The sequence below is a fragment of the Anopheles maculipalpis genome, chromosome 2RL, assembly GCF_943734695.1.
Source record: "Anopheles maculipalpis chromosome 2RL, idAnoMacuDA_375_x, whole genome shotgun sequence".
NCBI lineage: Eukaryota > Metazoa > Arthropoda > Insecta > Diptera > Culicidae > Anopheles > Anopheles maculipalpis.
This window is the reverse complement of record NC_064871.1, coordinates 1438980-1457969: the sequence shown is the minus strand read 5'-3', so window position 1 is coordinate 1457969 and position 18990 is coordinate 1438980. Positions and strand designations below refer to the sequence as shown.

Here is an 18990-nt window from a genome sequence, read left to right as displayed (position 1 = left end):
TTCTTCACATTGGGCTGGGCTTGTCTGCTTCTGGGCTTTGTCAGAAGTGAGGGTGAAAGAAAGTGTGTGCCTGTGTGGTAGAGTGCTGAACTGAAATCCTTTTTCACTCGCCAGAGCGTTCATCGACAGTCAGAGATTAGAGAATTGGAAAATGGGAAATGGGAAATAGAGGGAGAAAAATGCGAAGCAGTTCGTCTGTTTTTTCTTCTTTATTATGTTTGTGTGGTTTGGTTTGATTCTGCTGATGGTTGCAAAGCCATTTGCAACAGTTTCCAAACCCCTTCGAGGCAACAAGATGAGCAGTAGTACAGTACAGCGGGTGTCTTTGGCAGCTTCATACTCCATTCGGTTCCTACTTTAATATTTTTTTTCTTATTTCCAACTCTTTCCATCAAATCGGATATTTTCCAGCTTCTGTCAACGTCTCATTCGCCTCCGTATGTACTTCGTTCACACGCTACAAAAGAGAGGCTTTAAGCTCTCGCTCTCTCGTATCCTCTCCCTCGATGTTAGCAGTTGCAGTCGAGTGAATGCCTTGGCGACAGAGACAACTGTTTGTGGGCTTTCTGGAGTAGGCTTGACTTTAGTTTTCAACCTGACTGCTGGGTTTTTTTTTCTCTACATTTCTCTACCCTCGGGAAATAATTTCATTTTTCAACTCGATGAAAGAACCAAAGTGGAGATCTGGGACTGATCCCCGAACCCGAGCAGAAGTGATGAACCAAATGTTCGTTCAGCATTTCGCCCCAAATTCCCCTGCGGGAGTCGATCCGATCGAAGCTGAGAAAATAAAAAGCGCAACACAAGCAAAGTTGTGGTAATTGGGGTAAAAGAGGAACTGATCTGAAGAAGAAAAGCCGGCGTGGCATCGAGAGGAATTTCGTGCAAAACAAAAACTATCCCACATCAAAACGGCATGAGAAGAAGAGCTGGTTGTTGTTGATTTGTTTGCTTTCCAACTAGGCAATTTCCAGACCAAAGTTTTTTTTTTTTCCTTTGGGGCTTAGATGTGAAGAAGGAGATGTGATTGTGTTTGTGACAAACAAAGAAAAAATCAAGATTGTTTCTTGTAGTGTGTTGTATCTGTGTTTGTTTTCTGCTTGAGATGTTTGATTTTCTTTTCGTACTCCGGTTACGTCTAAAATTTAAGAATAGTTATGCTATCTAATACACGTTTCCTAACAAACAATTGTTTAATATATTTCAGGTGAGTTTCAACGGCTGACGGCGAAAGTCCACTTATCCAGGACTAGAATACGATCCCTTTTCGGCCTCCTCGGATGACCGCTTGCGCCGACTGTGAAGCTCGATGGCCTCCTCAAGCGTATTAGGCAGTGTGACTCCGGTCGTTTCGGGAAACTCCAGTATCAAAACGCCCGACAGTACGGCCACCGTGCCGAACAGTACCATCGGCAGTGGGGCCCAAAGCGCCTGAAGCAGTGGCATCTGTGGAGCAAGCATCGACCCGAACCGGCCCACCATCGAGCAGAATGAAATGAAGCTCTGGCGCAGGTTGGTCGGGAAGATTTCGGCCGTGTAGATGTAGAGCGTGGAGAAGGAGAGCGAGATGGCCATTTTGCTCATTAAAAACAGGCTCACATTCAGCCAGGTGATGTCTGGAAATCGGAAACGCACGCATCGGTGAGTGTACGAGTGCATTGGGGATGGGAAGGTTCCAATCGAAGCCCCGACCTACCTTTGAGTGCTGTCAGCGCCAGTAGGCAAAACACGCCGGACAGTATCAACGAGCCGCATTGCGTTTTCCGGCGGCCGAATCGATTCAGTATGAAATTGATAGCGAGCGAGGGTGGTATCTCGGCGAGCGTGATGAAGATAAAATTACTATACTTATCCCCGGCCAGTGTGACCGAGTTGAGCGTCAGGCCGTAATACACCATCGCGTTGGTGAACCAGCAGAACGCACAGTTGGCGATACGCAGCAGCAAACGCCGGTGCTTGCAGGTTTCGCGGACTAGTTGGAAAAATGATTTTTTACCACCTCCTTCACTCTGTTCCGCTTCGAGCTTTGCCTTTTGCTGCAGGTAAAACTCGTCCAGAGTGCTGTTGGGCAGGGGTGGCCGACCGTTGGCTTTGGCAACCCGCTGCAGGATGTTCACCACGTCCGACTGTCGATCCTTGGTGAGCAGCCATCGAACGCTCTCGACGGTGGTGTAAAGCAGCGGAATCGATAGCACTCCGGGCACGAAGAGTACGATCGTGAGGGTACGCCAGTCGCGGAACGTCATCGCCAGCAATCCGAGTACAGCTTCGGCCAGAGCGTACGCTACCAGGATGACGCTCTTCACGATGACACGCAACCTCGGTTCGACTAGCTCGAGGCTGAGGATGAATGCGGTAGTGTAGCTCGTTGAACCAAACATGGCCTCGACGAGCTCGAGTGTTATGAAGGTGGGGTAGTTGCCGGCAAACGAGCGAATGATCGCGAGAACCGCACCAACTCCAACACACAGCAGCAGCGTCCAGCGACGCCCAAACCGATCAGATATGATACCGGACAGGGCGAGCGATACAAACTGACCAATACTGTGGACCGTGCCGACGAGTGTCACCTTCCAAAGGTTCTCTTCGCACGTTAGGTGGAACTAGAATTGAATAACATAAAGAGGGAATAATTTTATCCGAGTGTCGAATCCGAACGTTTGTAGTTGGCTGCTCACATCGTTCAAGATAGTCCTTTCGGTGGGATCGGCGTACACGAACTCTGTGCACCGTTCGATGGCGCTTCGGTTGAACCGGCTTTCATCACATACGAACTCATCGGCACTCGCCGGTATCACCTGATATCGGTCACATTTCGCTGGATGCTCCGGTTTGCCACCAAATGGTACCGCGGCTCTCAACCATTCCGGACTGTACGGTGTGCTTCCGGACGCCGTTTCACACTCCGGAACAAGACAACTGCGGATTGAAGATGGAAGTTGAAACTACACGTGGTATCTCGTTCGCCGATAGCACGCACCGACTCTTACCGATAGTGAAGGTCACCAGCGGTAAACACATAACAGAGGTTGGAAAACGCGGTAAATATGACGGGTAGTAGTAGTAGCGAGCACTGCCACAGCTGAAACGGTCCAAAGTGTCCGACTTCCTCGAGCAAATCGTCCAGCTCGACCCGATCCGCTGCCGCCGACTCGGTTGACTTTGACATCTTGCGGTCAGTCGGTCGTTCTGCCGCAGACTAGCACTAATCGCAATCGAGCGCCACAGCAGATACGCAGCCGCGTGCAAACTAACCGAGAAACACCTGATAAATCTTTGCCTCGTACGATGCCTGGTACACACACCGGCAAACGCGAGGGTTAGCTCACTCGTTCTCTCTGTCTCTCATGGCCGCGTCACTTTAATTCCGGTGTCGTCGACTTATCAGCTGTTGTTATTATGGCCGTCATTGCCAGCTGCGCGCCGACGCACCACACACAGTACGGCCTAAGCGATGCTGAGCACTGCTCAATCTGCACCAAGCCACACACACACACACACACACAGACGAAGACACGGACTGTTTGCCGTTTAGCTATCATAATACTCGGATAGGGAAGCAGAGACAGTTAATGTTAGTCTCATTCGCAGGTTCTTAAGACAGGCGAGGAATTCCCTATATTGCGTGGACACAATGTATTTTGAGCGGGCAAACTTTGCGCGCCATCGGTCGACAGATAAGTTTATCTTCGCACTGTCAACAGCGCTCATTCAAACAGTTGGCAAGTGCGAGATCCGTGTGTCTGACCTTCCCCGTGACTTGCGTGAAATTGAGAACGGAATCCATTGGTAGGAAGTTATTGAGAATCGAGTGGTTGTGGCGGTGGTGCTGATGTTGATACGATGAGATATCTTTCACCCTCCAAACTTCCTTCCATATCGTCAGGTTGATTTCGTTTTATGAACTTGATTACGAAGATTTGACAAGCGACACTTATGCTGACGGCCTTTTCAACAATTGTGTACATAGAGTGTTGTTTCTTTACATCTCTCCCGTGTAGCAGTGTGTGAGGAGGACTGGTGCACTAAACAATCGTAAGCGCTCATAAAAGCAACGCTTGACTGCGTATCGAACGGAAAGCGTTTCCTCAATGAAGTGTTTCGGTGCCTTCGCCAAGAGCCTTTTTATGACCTTCTTCAGAATGGAACGGACGCTATCCGGCCTGCGTACATAATTCTTCGTCCCAAAAGCCTTTTCTTCGTTTCTTCAATGGAAGTCTTCTTATTTCGATCCTGCTATCGATGGAAACCATCGAACTAACCTTCGACCACAAGAAATAAATCATTCTACCTACCCGGAGGGAATGTGGCGGCCATATCGTACCGGGAAAAGTCCCGGAGCGCATTTAGAATCACATCGGTCCGTTGGGTACTTTCTCTTTCTCCTTCGTGTCCAGCACGTGACACCCAACCCAACCAATACACTCAGCCTTACACAAAAAAAAGTAGCCTGAGAAAGAATTCACTCGGGGCCGTTTGAAAGCCTCGGAACTCGGTCTTGTCATGTAGTGCACGGGAAGGGGTTTTTCCTTTATCATGCTTTTGTTCGTTGTCGCCGGCCTACCAGTATAACCGGCGAGATGAGAAGAATTCTTTTTTTTTGCTTTCTTCTCTCACCAGAACCTTTTCTATTCCGACATTGAGGTTTCCTTGCAAAAGCCGGCGCCGATATTCGGGTTCGAGTGACATTAGGTAAACCAGGCACGATTTTCCACTTTTCCGTCACATACGGTCGCATACATTGGAGAGAAAAACCACCGAACGAGCCGGCCGATGGTGACATTTCATGTTTTCTTTCGATCGGGTTCGGAAAACCCCTTAACCATTCGTGCCATTCGTCGGCCAACTCAGATGTCAGATAAATTCGCCACCGTTTGACACATGGACATGGGGACACACACACACACATACACTGGGCGGTGGGTGGAAACCGCTCCTCTTCAAATAGAAGTGTGAATTTATGTCCAGCCAAGGCGACGTGTTTCGGCAAGCAATCGATCGATTGTTCCCGGTGTCGTGCCAAAAAAAAAAAAGGCGCGTAATTGAACGTTGTGAGCTGCGAGCGAAATTGCACGATCTTGGGCAATTGTCTGTTTTTGAAGGGCACTCACGCACGTTGCCTGCTACTGCCAGCTGTTGGCAACATTAAGTGTCCTTACACCTGTGGTGGGGCGTGAAAAAAAAAGAATGCCCAGTTTTCGGCTGTCGAATGTGAATAAGCTTTCTTTCCACTTTCCATAAACTCCAACGATGGACATTATGTTGGCACAGAACACACACACGCGGGCACACGTGCAAGCACTTAATCGAATTGTTCAATTACTTCACACCGCCGACGTGACTTTTCATGCGTATCGGGCGCATAATTTAAAAGTACGCATCACCCACAACCCATTCCGCCATTGTGCAACGGGGCACCAAGGTGCGGCGGATGCCATTACGCCAAACACAACCGACGACGAGCAATTACTGAGCGCAGATCGTGCGAGTGGAACGGCGGAGATGGGATAATGGGTTTCTTTATGTGTTGTTGAATTTGTCCTCGAATCGGAATCGGAATCGGAATCGGAATCGGCATCCTTCGCTGACTTCGGTGCGCCCCGTTGAAAAAACAACAACAACCTGTGGAAACTGTTGAACAACCTGTTTTCTGCGGTTCTCGCGCTCGTGGAACAAAATTACTTTCTTGTTTTGTCCTTGTTCTTGCATTCTTTTTTTCGTTTTCCTTTGTGTCTTCCCGTAACACGCTGGTTACGTTCATTTCTTTAACATTTTCTTTTATTTATTTTTACCCTGTTTTTTTTTTATAGAAACCGGCTGCTTTTGAAAATGACGGTGGTGACGCTAGCCTTAGTCAAGAAGGGTGTCGTGTGGAACGGGCGTCGCCAGCCAGAACCTTGTCACGATCGAAGTGTAAAATAATCATTATGCAAATGCAAAAGTGAGAAAAAATACATGAAACCATACAAACGCGCCTGATTACGAGCGTCCTTGATGTTGCTGGCCTGGGAAACGGTCCCGTTGGCATTTGGCAGGGAGTAGTAGTAACAACATCGAATCGCTGATTTCATGATCCATCTATAAGGAACGGAGGATGGAGCGTTTTTTTTTCTTGGTGTGTTTTTGTGTTCCATCCATCGATCGATCGGTTCGTCCTTCGTCCATGCTGGGGAGTTGTTTGCCAAGAACGGGCAAGATAGCGCTGGAGGTGCCATTGTACAACAAACCGTCTTCTGTTCTCTGCACCTCATCAGGATCACCATATTGGTTCGTTTAGCAAGACACTTTGCTACACAACATTGTTGCTTGGCCAGGTTGCCTGGGGCGACCAGACACAACCAGTGCCTGCCAGTAAATATTATTATTTTCCTTCTTCTGTGTTTACCTTTTATTTTTTTGCTTCTGCTCGGAAGGCTAGGAAGTTGCTATTCTGAGCCTCGACGAACGTCATTTGTGCGATTCGTCGCCGGAGCTCACTTGGATGAGTGCTTTCAATTAGAGGTTAGGAAAAACTTCATCCCAAGCAGAAACGCGACAGTCTGGGACAGACTTTTTTTCTCACATCCCAGAGCTATCCCCGCTATCTCAGCGCCGACGACGAGTGTACGAAAATAAATAAAATCATTTTCGGTACTGTGCGTGTGAATAATTGTTGCAGAAAGCGGAGAAAATAATCGTGATAAAAGGCGAAGGTGAAATGGCGTACCTTCCGGGAACGAAAACGACAAAGGCAAACACTGTCCCTTTTTGTGGGCTGTAAAACTTGCACCAGATGATGTCGTTGTTGCGCTGGGAAGGGCTGTTGGCTGTTGCGCAAAGGGTGAAGATTTTAGGTAAAACTTTGACGCAAAACCGGACCCACGCCTCGATAAGAGGGCTTTCGGGTCTGTGAATATGGCAGTGGTGATTGTGGTGCCGAGTGAAGCATTCCGGCGGTTTTCTTGATGCTAGAGCGCAAATCCACCAAGCGAATTGGCCCGACTGCGGTCTGGGTTATTCCTCGCGGGAGAAAAAGTTGTTGTTAGAGGAGAGAGAGAGCATTATCTCGTTACAATTTCGGCATGTTTCTTCGGAGAGATGGGCGAACTTTTTCCCCGCCACAGTCGGTCTTGGCCTCCTTCTTCTTACCCACAATGAAAAGGGTTGTCGTTTTGGATTTACGAACGTAACGTTGAAGTTGTAAGTGGCCCAAGCTACACGAGCATCACCCGACAGGTGGGGGAATCGACGATGGGGAAGAGTTTGTGGTACATTTAATTTACATGGCAGATTTTTTGAAATGTTACACATTATCGTGTTGCCGTGCGGTGGAACACAATTACATCTTCCGCGAGCTGGAAATTACAACACAAACGAACGTCATCGTGATCGTGTAGTGTGTTATCCGCTTTTCCGTCTTGCACGGTACACGCACCGTCCATCACCCCATGAGGCAATGATTTTGAACGTCGAAACTAGCACGCGGGACAGCACACTCATTAACACGAATGGATGTCAATTAACGCCATCCTTTACGCGCACCAAACCCTTACACACGTGGGGGCCACGATGGGAGACTTTAATTGGGGTGATTTTATTACAAGCTGGAACAAGCGGCGTTGGAAAAGTTTCCATTTTTGGAACCTTTGAGATATGAGATGAGGTTTTTAATTCATTTCCATGTAGAGCGAAGTTACAGTCACATTTAGACTCGTTAGGCACACATACGCTGACGGTACAGCAATTAGAATGGCAAGAAAGATGGCCGTCAATCAAATTGTTGTAACCGTGTTATCATGTCTTTGGATGAGAATTGTTACTTCGAGGCTTTAACGATCCAAGAAGTTCGCGAAAAATAGTAAAATTGGGCTCGGACAAACACTGCGTAATTAACACGAGCTAAAGAAAGATACGAAATACAGCGAAAACATTTTCGCTTTTGTAATTCTGTGCAGCAAGCGGACATCGGTCGTTCGCTGGGTCTGATTTGCAGCCAGGTTTTTCTGGTGCGCTTGATTGTAACGAATGGTGTCGTGAGGTTTTTGGGTTCCATTCTTTCTTCAGCTACTATCTGCAAAGATCTGCACTTATTTCACCATTACCATGGAGCATGGGACAAGAAAAAGGCATCTCGACAAAGGAAAAAGGGACACAATCCGGTGTCCCTGTTCTGGACATGGTATTTGTATTTCTTCCACGAAATAGACAGTTCTGTATTTGTTGTTTTGTTTTTGTGCTTGCGCCCATTGTTTCTGGCGATTCAGTGCGATTGTCTTACTGGTTTCGTTCGCCAAAGATCCCGCTTCCAGCTGAATTAATTTGAATTCTACGATTAATTATCATCGTCATGGTGTACACTTTGCCCGTGGTCCCGGAAATGGTTCAATACTTTCCTTTTGGTGTTTCGTTGTTTCTGTTCTAGTTTTCCGTTCCGTGTGTTTTTTTTCCACGCCTCCCGAACGGAGATGTTTCGCTTTGTTAGCCGTTAGTTCACGCTTTTATACGTTTAATGTCTGTTTCCCTTTTGCTTGAAGCTCCATTTATAAAAGCGGTCCATTTTTTTCCTCCTTTTTATTTCCCTCAAAAGCTCAGGTTTCTTCCCTTGCCAGCAAGATCACATAAAGACATAATTTTTCATTTATGAAGCTTGATGGATGAAGCTGGTTGTTGAGGAAAAAAGCAAAACAAAAATGAAAAAAATAAAACTTCAGCTTACGACTATAACAAACCAGCGAAATTGTATGCATGAAGAATGGTTCCATTTTTCATTCGAAATGGAAAGTTTTTAATCAATAATGTAACATTTCCTTTTGCTTTAGTTTTTTTTTTGGTTGCTGCCTAGCGCCTCGCTGTGTGCTTCATAATTGGAAGCTGATGATGTTTGGGAAAATTTGTCAACGAACGAATGATGCTGGTGGCCACAATAGCGAAGGAAGTAGGGGGAAAAAATACTGAAATCCAGTTCCTCCCCATTCGATATTACTTCCTGGAACGATTTATTTCTTTCCATAACTCTTCTTGTGCGTGTGTACGAGCGCGCGTGTGTTTGCTGTTTACTGCCGTAGAGTAGTAAAATCTGTCAACGAAACAAGTCAGTCAAATAAGCACAGAATGCAGCCCCGAATTTGGGGAGGAAGAAGCTTTCTCGGGCGGATTTTACCACCCCACCCTAGGGCAATAAAAAGCCGAAGAAATATTCTCGAAGGGCAGCCTAGGGCAGCCCAGAGAAAACGTCACCACAACGTCAACCACTATAAATAACGAGAATAAACATACAAGCGAAGCATATTTATGGCGTGTGTATAATTTTATTATTCAATGATTTATTTAATGGACCCCTTTTTCCGGATATGTCTACTGATGGCTGCTTCTTATCGACTGCTGGGTGGAGCAGCTCAGAATCGTTTGCAAGTCGCAGCCGGTTTTATTGTTTAAATCCATTTCCGTCTTTCCTTCTACCGCGGTGCGAGCGTAGCCAAACCGTTTGTGGCCATTTACCATACCGATCGAGCTTCCGATTTGCTACGGAAGGTGTAAATGATGGTGTACCTAGGCCTCACAAGAAGAAATATCGCCCACACAGGCGTGTGTCTAATTTACATTAATTTACCATTACAAAAGTAATATCAATCGTACGCATGTCTTTGTGGTTTTGTGATTAGGGGGAAAATGTTTGCCCACAATCGCAGTCAAAAGGATGCGTGCTCAAATAAGCTTCATGTGGGTCATGTAGGGCGCGTTGCAAAAAGTCAAATAATTACAAACAGCCGACCAGGAAAGCGAAGCAACAACAAAAAACCGACCCTAGCAGTCACAAATGGAAAATGTCATTAACACAGAGCTTGGGTTTTGGGTAGCTAATTCCACAGCATGAAATCCCACCTCCAATCCCAGGACTCACTAATGAGTGATCGCAATCAAACTCCAATGCTCCGGTCTTGGGACGAATTTGGCGCAGGGACAAATTTGCTTTCCCGTGCCAGCCAATCTGCCTTTCATGTTGCTTTTTTTTTTCCTTTTCTCGAGTGCACTTCCTGTGCTTACGCTAATCAACTGCGTTCGTGCGTTGATGGGGTAGGAAAAAGGAGGAAGGTATGTGTCCACATCATCACCACACCCACCTAGCCCCAATTAAAGCCAATAAGCCTGCCAATGTTTCGGTCTTCTCCGGTGGCGTATCAAAACACACACACACACACACACACACACACACACACACACACACACACACACACACTGCCGCTAGCACATGCACGCGTGTATCAATTGCACGAGGGTTTGGGGGAGTTCGCGGACGAATTTTCAAATTTCGCGTTAATGATAATGATGAGCCAAATCACGAGTGAGAGGAATTCCCCGGGAAAGGACGAGATTGGTGACGTACCGATGACAATAATTGTTAGCGCTTATTGTTTTGTGTGAAAATTGCGTTTAGAAACCAAACATCACACCGTCAAGCGCATTCCAACGGGTCGAACGGGTTGAAAGGAGGTAATACGGGAATGGGGGGAGGAGAGGGAAGGGTTGCACAAATATTGCCGCATGTTTCCTAATAGATGCCATACACAAGATCACACAGACACACACACACACACGATCGTGGTTAATAGCAAAACACACTAAACAAATCCGCTAAGATCCTCTCGATTTAGCTTCGAGGGAATTGGGGATTGGTTGCCCTTTTTTTCGGCTTATTTTATTGAAAATGACCAAACTTCAAACAAGCGCACGTATGTGCGTGTGTGCTACCTACCAATTGGCATCCCGGGGTGGGTGGGGATCCATTTTAAGCGAGATCCCGGTCATTATCATATTTTGTGCCAGTTCAGTTCGCTATCAGCTCTCGGACAATGTATAATTTTTAACTAATAAACTCAATAATTATTTCGTGCCTTTTGGCCGTCAATTAATCGGTCGGTCAGTACGGACAATCGAGCAAGTCCTTTTAGTTTGGCTCTGTCGGGTATTGTCGGTGGGCGAAAGTTAATCGGTAATTAGTGGAGTGCAGCGTTTGAAAATTAATCAATTTCGCTAGAAATAAAACCAATTACCCGATGCCCGGTGTCATGGCGAGAAAGAAGCTCATACGGAGCTAATTTGCGGATGGAATGGATCATGCCATTTTCAAGCAATGTTCATTGGGAACATTGTTCGATGAGTTTTTGGAAAAATTTGGAACTGTTTATTGTCAAGCGATACAGCGATAAGGTTTCAACATGAAGCAATATGAATTTTTGTTTATAGCACGACTTAGCGAATAAAATGTTTGTTTTTATTGAATTATTTCGATGACTTCTTTATGAAACGCTTCTCGTGCATCGTGCTTGAAATCGTCTAGCAACTGGTTTTACACGCCATCATCACAACGAACGATGGGAGTCCCGTAGCTGCACGAGGATGGACAAAATGAAACAAAATGCAAACAGCAATTTCCATAGACTAGCGCAATATGTTCCTATTACTGAAGCGCGCGCGTTTTGGTGTAGTACAACGTCGGAAAGGACACAGACGCAGACACAAAAAATGGTGAGCGAAAACACGATAGGGGGTAAATTTTGTTCGTCCGAGTGTGCACAAATATTGAACAAGGACTTTGTGGACCGACTGCTGGTGCTGCTGCTGCTGCTGCTGCAACCTTTTTTTCGCGCTATATTCCGCCACGCCAAACTTGGAGACGAACTTTTACCCAACGTTTACTTTAAGTCGCGCTGAAACAAAGTCAAATACGTCAACGAGGGATTTTACGTTACCTTACTCCTCGTTGGATAGGAGGTTAAAGGAACGCGTTGAAGGGAAAGAATGGAAACGGAAAGAGAGTAAAAGTATAAAAATAGACTTCTTCTTGGAACATTCCTGCAACACTGCTGCTGTTGCCGATAGAAGCGAAACCGTTTTTACAGGAAGCTCCTGTGTGATGGACAAACATGAAAAGTGCTGGAAAATGTGGAAAAAGCGATCGATGGGATTTGCGGGTGGCTCACCGAAGGATGGAGTCAGTTTTGAGGGACAGATAGCCAGCGAAGGGGGTGAAAATTTGAGAAAACATCGAATCGAATCACTTGCTTTGCATAGGTAAGCGCCCGAATGTATGCTTTCCGCTACACAGCAAGTGTACTCAGTACGGTACAGGGAATTTCTAAGCTGACGAAACACTACTGTACACACACACGGACACACTCGCTGTTGTTGAAGCAGGAGCTTTGCGCTAAGTAAGTCATTACACATTTCCACCTCGGGAGTCAAGCATCTTCCGACCAGTCCAGGGCACACGGGTAGTTTTAAACAGTGGCCCTTTACCGTGTGTTGGTGTGTCTTCCAGAGTAAATCTTGACTACCTCCGGTTTGTTTTTGGGTTCTTACTGGGTCCTTTTTTCCCATCCCATCCCAGCTGGTCTACAATAGGACCATTGGGCACGGTGTGTGGCACGGTCTGGTATGAAATGAAATATTCATAATTAAAAAGCGTTCTCACATCGTTCCCGGGGCTTACGCAAACGTTGGCAGAAAGCGTTCGCTTTCTCTTCACAGATGTGCTGCTTCACCGGAGCCAGGCAGGGAACCAGTTGCCCTGGGAGTCGGTAGAGCGTATCCCAAACATGCATGATGAGATGTGAAGTGTCAGATTCGCTGTAACACGTGACTCCGTTCCCCGAGACAGCGACGAAAGATCAAAAGCCCTCATTTAATCACTTGTAATGTTTCATGTCTAACGAGTGGAGCTTCTCTCCATGCACGGGTCGCCTGCCGTGTCGTGTGGTAAGCACACACTAAACCTACCTGGATACGATAATGAGCCGTTGACGAACGGAGAGATAGGCCCTGTTGAGCGCCGAGTGACGTTAGGACGTGCTTGACCGAATAAGCAACTGTTTGAACAGCAGCAGGGCGTACATCATGCAAAGCACACTTACAAGAGTAGCTTCCCCGGCAGAGAGGTCCGGTCGTTATTTTTTCCAGTTTCCCAAGGAACGGAATTACAAGGGAAAAATCAGCTTAAAGTACATAACATCAAGGATGAACTATACTGCAGTTTAGACATACAATGTCTGTTCGACAGCATCTCTAGTCGTGTATCAATTTCAGTCGAAGAACAGGATCTTGTAATTGGGAAAAAAGCCTAGAAGCTAGCTTTACCCGGTTTTCGTACGATTTTGTATCACCATCACGCCGTGCCGTTCAGTCACTGCATTGATGCTCATAATACGAATCTTTTCGCAGGATTTATCTCGGAAAAGAGCAGCATTCGCTTACTTCCACGAAATGACTCATTTCAAACCACTCAAAGTGAAAATGATACCTCACAATTTCCTAATTTCCCATCCTCATCCATTCCGTCCGGTGCGGTGTAGTTGAAGAATGCTGGGTGGCCGGCGTCAACAGGCACCAGGCAACATGATTGACAATTTCTTCTTTCTGGATGTGAGGATGTACGGATTCTTGCGTAAGATTGGTACCATTTACTTTCCACTTGGCTGAACGTCACGCGACAACTCCTCCAAAAGCTCCAATAATGTCCAGTTGTCGGTTGCGGTGGTTGTTTGGAATGAGCGGAGTAGTTCCGATGGGGCGAATGATTTTCTCACGAAGCTGTGTGTGTGTGTGAAAAGCACATTCAAATGCGGGTCTTCGGGCGGGTGGTTTTGTCTCGAAACTCACACAAATACACATACACACATCGAGGTGGTAATTCATTACAAAGACGAACCTCAAAGTAATCCTTCACTCTTAGTCCCCTTGGAAGGCCTGTGCATACTGAAACCCTCTCGTACCCCGAAGCTCTTGAATGTGACCTTCGTCGACGTGCTCAGCCAGGAATTCGACACCACCGGACGCAGTTTAATCTCACTCACCGATGGTGACCAAAAATTGTGTGGAATTCGCCACCAACAAGGGGTGAGCGTTAATACGGGACTTTGGCAGGGGGAAAACCGGGTGTGCGTTTTGTTTGCGTTTTCACTGCAAATAGCCATAAACCGATGAAAGGGTTCTTAAGCGAACGATATTGGTGCTCGCTGTGAACAAAGCTTTTATTATCACCGAACCCTTCCGGGGATTGGTTTGGCGCACCGAGGCTTAGGGTTTGTCTTTAGAAAAGCTGGTCTATGTGGCCGAACGAATGGGTGCTTGATTCATCACCGGCTTTTCCCAGAATGGCCATGGACCATTCCGTTCGGTAGGCGTATAAAAACTAAATTAATTTTCCTTTGACCGAACCGCCCGCCCGGTACCCAGTGATGCTCTAGGCCGTTCCGATGCATCCTCCTTTGAGCAAGTCTCCGTACGCAGGTTCGCAGCATAGTTAGTAAAGCGACTTAGTGGTTGGCCGTGCAAATGAATTTTACTAAACATTCACCAGCTCCCTTCCGGCGACCTGCATGCCGACACGGTAATGGATGTTTCAATATTAACTAACAACTTCTCGGAAGCTTTCCAATGAGAACACTCTAGGCACAACATTTGCGTCTTGTTTATGGCTTAAAAGCCTCACCGATCTACAATCACCCTCCCATTGATCGACCGTTGAAGCGATGCATGCTGGTGGGGGATCTCAAGGTGGGATTGATTTTCCTGAAACGTGCCTCAGAACTTCGACGGTGACCGGCGTGTAAAATGGGAAACACTCGGGAGGATAATCTGTCGTAAAATTAATTAATTATATAAACTGTTTTAATTTAGCTTCCACTAAGGTTGAGACTGTATCACCGAGCAGGGCCGACCAAGTATTCCGGGCAGGATATTCTCACCTGGCTGCTCTCGGTTCACCATTAACGAAATCCTTAATTGGAATTATAAATCAACAATCAACAATGGCAAGCGAAGGTGTTGAAAAATTCGCAGGAAACACGAAAGCTTTTCAAACACCACGCTGAACACAACGGCTGTCGGCGCAAGAAGTGGTCCGAATTCTCCAGTTGGTGGCCGTGCATCACAGATACAAGTGAGATACTTCAAGCTTAAGGCGTTCGCCCAAAACGAACCTAAGATTTATTCCGATCATTTTGATTAATTGAATGCCACAACCTAGGGGAGGAATCAATGTACCGGGTAGGAAGATCTGCAAGGAAGCTGTGCTTAAATTACAAAGCAAGATTACGATTTTTTTCAAGAAAACTCTGGATTGAAAGAAGCTCTCTGTAAAGCAAGTTGTCAGGCAGAACGTGTAAACGTACCGGTTGAGCAATTTTCCACAAATCCTTACAAAATCAAAGCTGGAGGTACAACGTGAAATTATTCAGAGATCTTGCGCGGCTGAAGTAGGAAGGATTATTTCATGACCTTACACTCTAGATATAAATTACTTATTTTTTGTTGGTATGGTACACGCCAAGCTGGGTACGAGTGTGGGCAGCAATCTATTGAAATTTAACCTCCAATAATCCTGCTCAAAAACCGGAACAGCACATAGGAAGTCTTTATCTCCGATGAAAGCTTTACTAACCTCTATAAATCTTCATTGTGTTCTGTGCGTTTGATCCAGTAAGCTCACCAGTCTTACTGTTGTACGGCAGACCGGGCCCGGAGAACCCGAAACAGTTCCCCTTGAGTGCATCTGTTTCATGACTGTTGGTAGTGATACGGTCTGATTCTGACGCAAAGCCCTAGCTGCTAGCTAACGCCCATTCAAATTCAATCAAGTGAAACTAATTTTAACCGCCCTCATTATCAGACAAAGCGGCCCGATCTAATCTTTATCGTACGTTTTTCCTGAGCCCTGTCCGGTGTGGCATGAATTACTTTGAGAGCGGGCTGTGTAGTTGAGTAGTTGGCTACTGCTGCTGCTGCTGCTGCTGCTGCTGCTGTTGGACAGTCATCTGCCTAATAGCATTCAAATGACCTGTTTTCCATCCCCACCGAAAGGATTAGGATGTGGTCGGAATGCTACACGCTGGTGAGATTCTCGGAAGACGATAACTAAGAACAAAAATAAGCTCGGAGTGTCGGCAGTGACGGGTTTTAGCCTTTCAGAGGCTCTAAGCGGAGGGGGAAATTGAATATAAGTTCGGTAAGTGTCCGATTTTTGCCACCCATGTGAAGCGATGTGCTCGGATTTTCACTAAATTTTTTGTACATTCGGTTTTTAATCATCACATTTTGAAAGGTTGTTTTAAAGTTGCAGAAAATTGTCATGTACCGAGAGAATTGTAAAAGTGTGTAAACAATATAGGAATTATTCTGCCTTCCGAATGAACAAAACAAAAAGCTGAATACTCCTTATTATGAAGGGTTAGCTCAAATCCAGTGCTGACGGTGGGCATTTGTGACGCGTCATGAAAATCTTACCCCACCCAGTACGGTCAGATGAAAGATAAGCGTCTCAAGATGAAGGCGAGAAATTTGACGTCAGCTTCTCGTCGGAATGAACGTCAACAAAGCACGGCAAAAAAAGGGAGAAAAAATGCTCCTTTTGTTTGGGAAGCATCAACTTCAGTGCCGCCGGTGTTGTCTTTGAGATTCATTGGCACAAAGGTGGAACCAGGGTTTCCTTACTGCAATCAAACCATCTGCTGTCCTTAAGGGATAAAAAAATGGGCCCATTCTTCAACGTGGCGTGAATTCTTTTTATTCGTTTCCCTACGGTGGGCTTGTAGGTCAGCTAAAAATGGATTCCCATTCCAATCTACTCACTTCCACTTACTACTCCCCTCCCTAGCAGCATTCGTAGTGATTCTTGGCGAATTTGGATTTCAATATATGCAGGATTAGGAGAAGAGCCCGGGAAAGATCTGGCCAGATTTCGAAACCAGATGTTGTACGATGGACGAACGTCGTAGAGCACCGACTCCCTTAGCCGGAAGTTCGTACCGTACCAAAACTCTCATAATCACAGCGAATCGCAACGAAATATTTGCTCCCAAAAAGGCATATCGGGGCGATAGACAGACCGCGGCAAGGCAAAACCGGTCCGGTCACCGGTCGAAAGAGAAGTGATGAAAAGAATTTGTGAAAATCACGAAACGGAACACCGGGTAGGACAAAGTTCTCAGAGCAGTTTGCACCATTGCACGTCATGCAACACTGCACTGGCAGGGTTGGCCCCGGGTTTGTGGTGATGGGAAGGTGATTGAGGTCACCTTCTCACACCAGCCCGAAACAAGGGACCATGGCGTGGGAAAGCGTTAAAAACTTCCCACAAGCAAGTGACAGAGCAGCTGGACGCGGACCACAAATCGGACACGGACGGAAGTTGGGAAAAGCGCAAGTGGAAAATGTCAAAACAAAGAGAAACTCTAGCACCGAATGCTTGGGAAAAGGCTAGCAATGAGCTAAAACTATGCATCTTTTCTGATGTTTTGGTCCCTTTTCCTGTTCGCTTCTCAATTTCTTCTCTTCTCACCCAGCCCAGTCTCTTTCGTTTTGGTTCCGTTCCGATGTTTTTTTGTATGCTTCTACTGTTTCCCTATTCCATCCAGTTCATCGTTTCATATTCTAAGATGACTGTCGACAGCTGGTGCGGTTATTTTCTATATAATTTAAAAGTTTTTCGAAATTGCCTCCGCACGAAAGGGCGCGGGAAGCAAATCTTTCCATCTTTTTTGTAAGGGTGTCGGGGTTGTTGCAGGTTTTAAATGTTGCCTTTCGGCTTCCGTGAGGTTCACTGTGGCACCAGACGGTTGGAATAAATCTCGCTACAAAGCATGGCCATCTGGTAGGTTTTACATGATTCGTATGCATACCTGGGATGGAGCTTTTCCTTTATGTTTTACCATTGCTGGAATATTGAATAGAATTTATTTAAATTAAATTTTGTTTTTGGGACTGGAAAGTGCATAATGGTAGCAAGGTAACGTTATTTTATTATGTAATGTGAATTATCTTTACCATATTCTTCTGTGTTCAATGTTCCTGTATTTTTTTCACATAATTATACAACAAATTCATTTGATTTCACTAATGCACAATCGTAAACTCTTCACTTGGGTGAACAGAACGCTACTTGTACTCTATCTTGTCAACATTCGTTTCACTCTGCAACTGTTCACGTCGCCTTTCGTTTCTTTCCCAGGTTAGAACACGAAGACGACTCCATTTCAAGCTCTAAATTATGCACTAAACGTAATAGACGGTAATTCAACAGCGGACGTCAGTGAAGTCCTCAACAGTAGTAGAGCTTCCGCACGAGCCGAAGTATAGAGAAGAGCAGAACCATTCCGATCCGTTCAGTATCAGTTTCGGTGGATTGGTTGAAGGAAAATGTTTGTTTATTTGATGCTGCTTGCTACCAAGAGTGGGTTTGATTTGAAGTGCGTCTGGTTCGTTCATTTCATTCCAAGGGATATCGATCAAACTTCAAACGGAAAATAGCTATGCAGTTTACGATGTTTTTCTTTCTTTTTAAGCATTTAACTAGCTGTCATTCCTAAATCATCAATCAATTAAATCGATTCGAAACAATTCCCGGCGAAAGGATGGACTCATACTTACCACCAGTAAACTATGCCCGACTAACTGTCAAAGTTTTCTGTTTTGTTCGGTCAAGGGGTTTGGTTGACTGTGTGTCATCGACTCGCAAGGTTTGCAGTACGAGGAACGGTAACTTTCTGGGCGTAATCGAAAAGTTAACAAGCGCACACGAGTGAATATGAGAACCGGTTGGGGAAGTTGTTGTTTCAAGTGTACTGTTTGTCACTCAGACCCCGGTATCACGCTCACCGCCATCTTGACATCTTGAATTTTACTTTGCACAAATTTACACATGCCAAAGCCGAACGGCAGGCACGGATCTTCCACAGAATGGCACACAAAGGGAAAAGGTCGTTTGATGCTGTCAGCCCTGAGTCACACCCGAGCACCAATGCCACCACAGCCACCGCCACAGATCGATGAGTTTTGCAAATAATGATGTTATGCGCAAAGTGGCAAAGTTTCGTACGTTTGTTTCAAAACTTCATCTCGTTTCGTTTGCCACGCGTGGAGAGTATTGTTTGGGGGAGGAGTGTTTACGGTAGGCCTAGTTGCGTTTGTGGCTCGATATGTCTGCACTCATGAATTTTACATGTTGCTGTAGCTTTC

General features: G+C 45.9%; 1 protein-coding gene and 1 long non-coding RNA gene across 2 annotated transcripts in view; both read right to left on the bottom strand.

Moving 5' to 3' along the window:
* The window catches only part of LOC126559895 (uncharacterized), a 258820-nt gene that overhangs the window by 195784 nt on the left and 44046 nt on the right, over nt 1-18990 (bottom strand). The gene's annotated exons all lie outside the window — the stretch shown is intronic.
* LOC126557578 (organic cation transporter protein-like) lies at nt 1146-3286 on the bottom strand. Its single transcript, XM_050213392.1, has 4 exons — nt 2991-3286; nt 2679-2919; nt 1697-2603; nt 1146-1616 (listed from the first exon to the last, which is right to left on the bottom strand). The coding sequence occupies exons 1-4, from the start codon at nt 3167-3169 to the stop codon at nt 1240-1242; spliced, it is 1704 nt and encodes a 567-aa protein (XP_050069349.1). The 5' UTR covers nt 3170-3286; the 3' UTR covers nt 1146-1239.

Bases quoted from the DNA above. Each gene is read 5' to 3' on its own strand.
- LOC126557578 (XM_050213392.1), bottom strand. From the start codon at position 3,169: ATGTCAAAGTCAACCGAGTCGGCGGCAGCGGATCGGGTCGAGCTGGAC. The intron at 2,920-2,990 runs GTAAGAGTCGGT...TTCAATCCGCAG, and splicing joins GCTGGTGACCTTCACTATCG to TTGTCTTGTTCCGGAGTGTG. The intron at 1,617-1,696 runs GTAGGTCGGGGC...TCCGATTTCCAG, and splicing joins GGCGCTGACAGCACTCAAAG to ACATCACCTGGCTGAATGTG.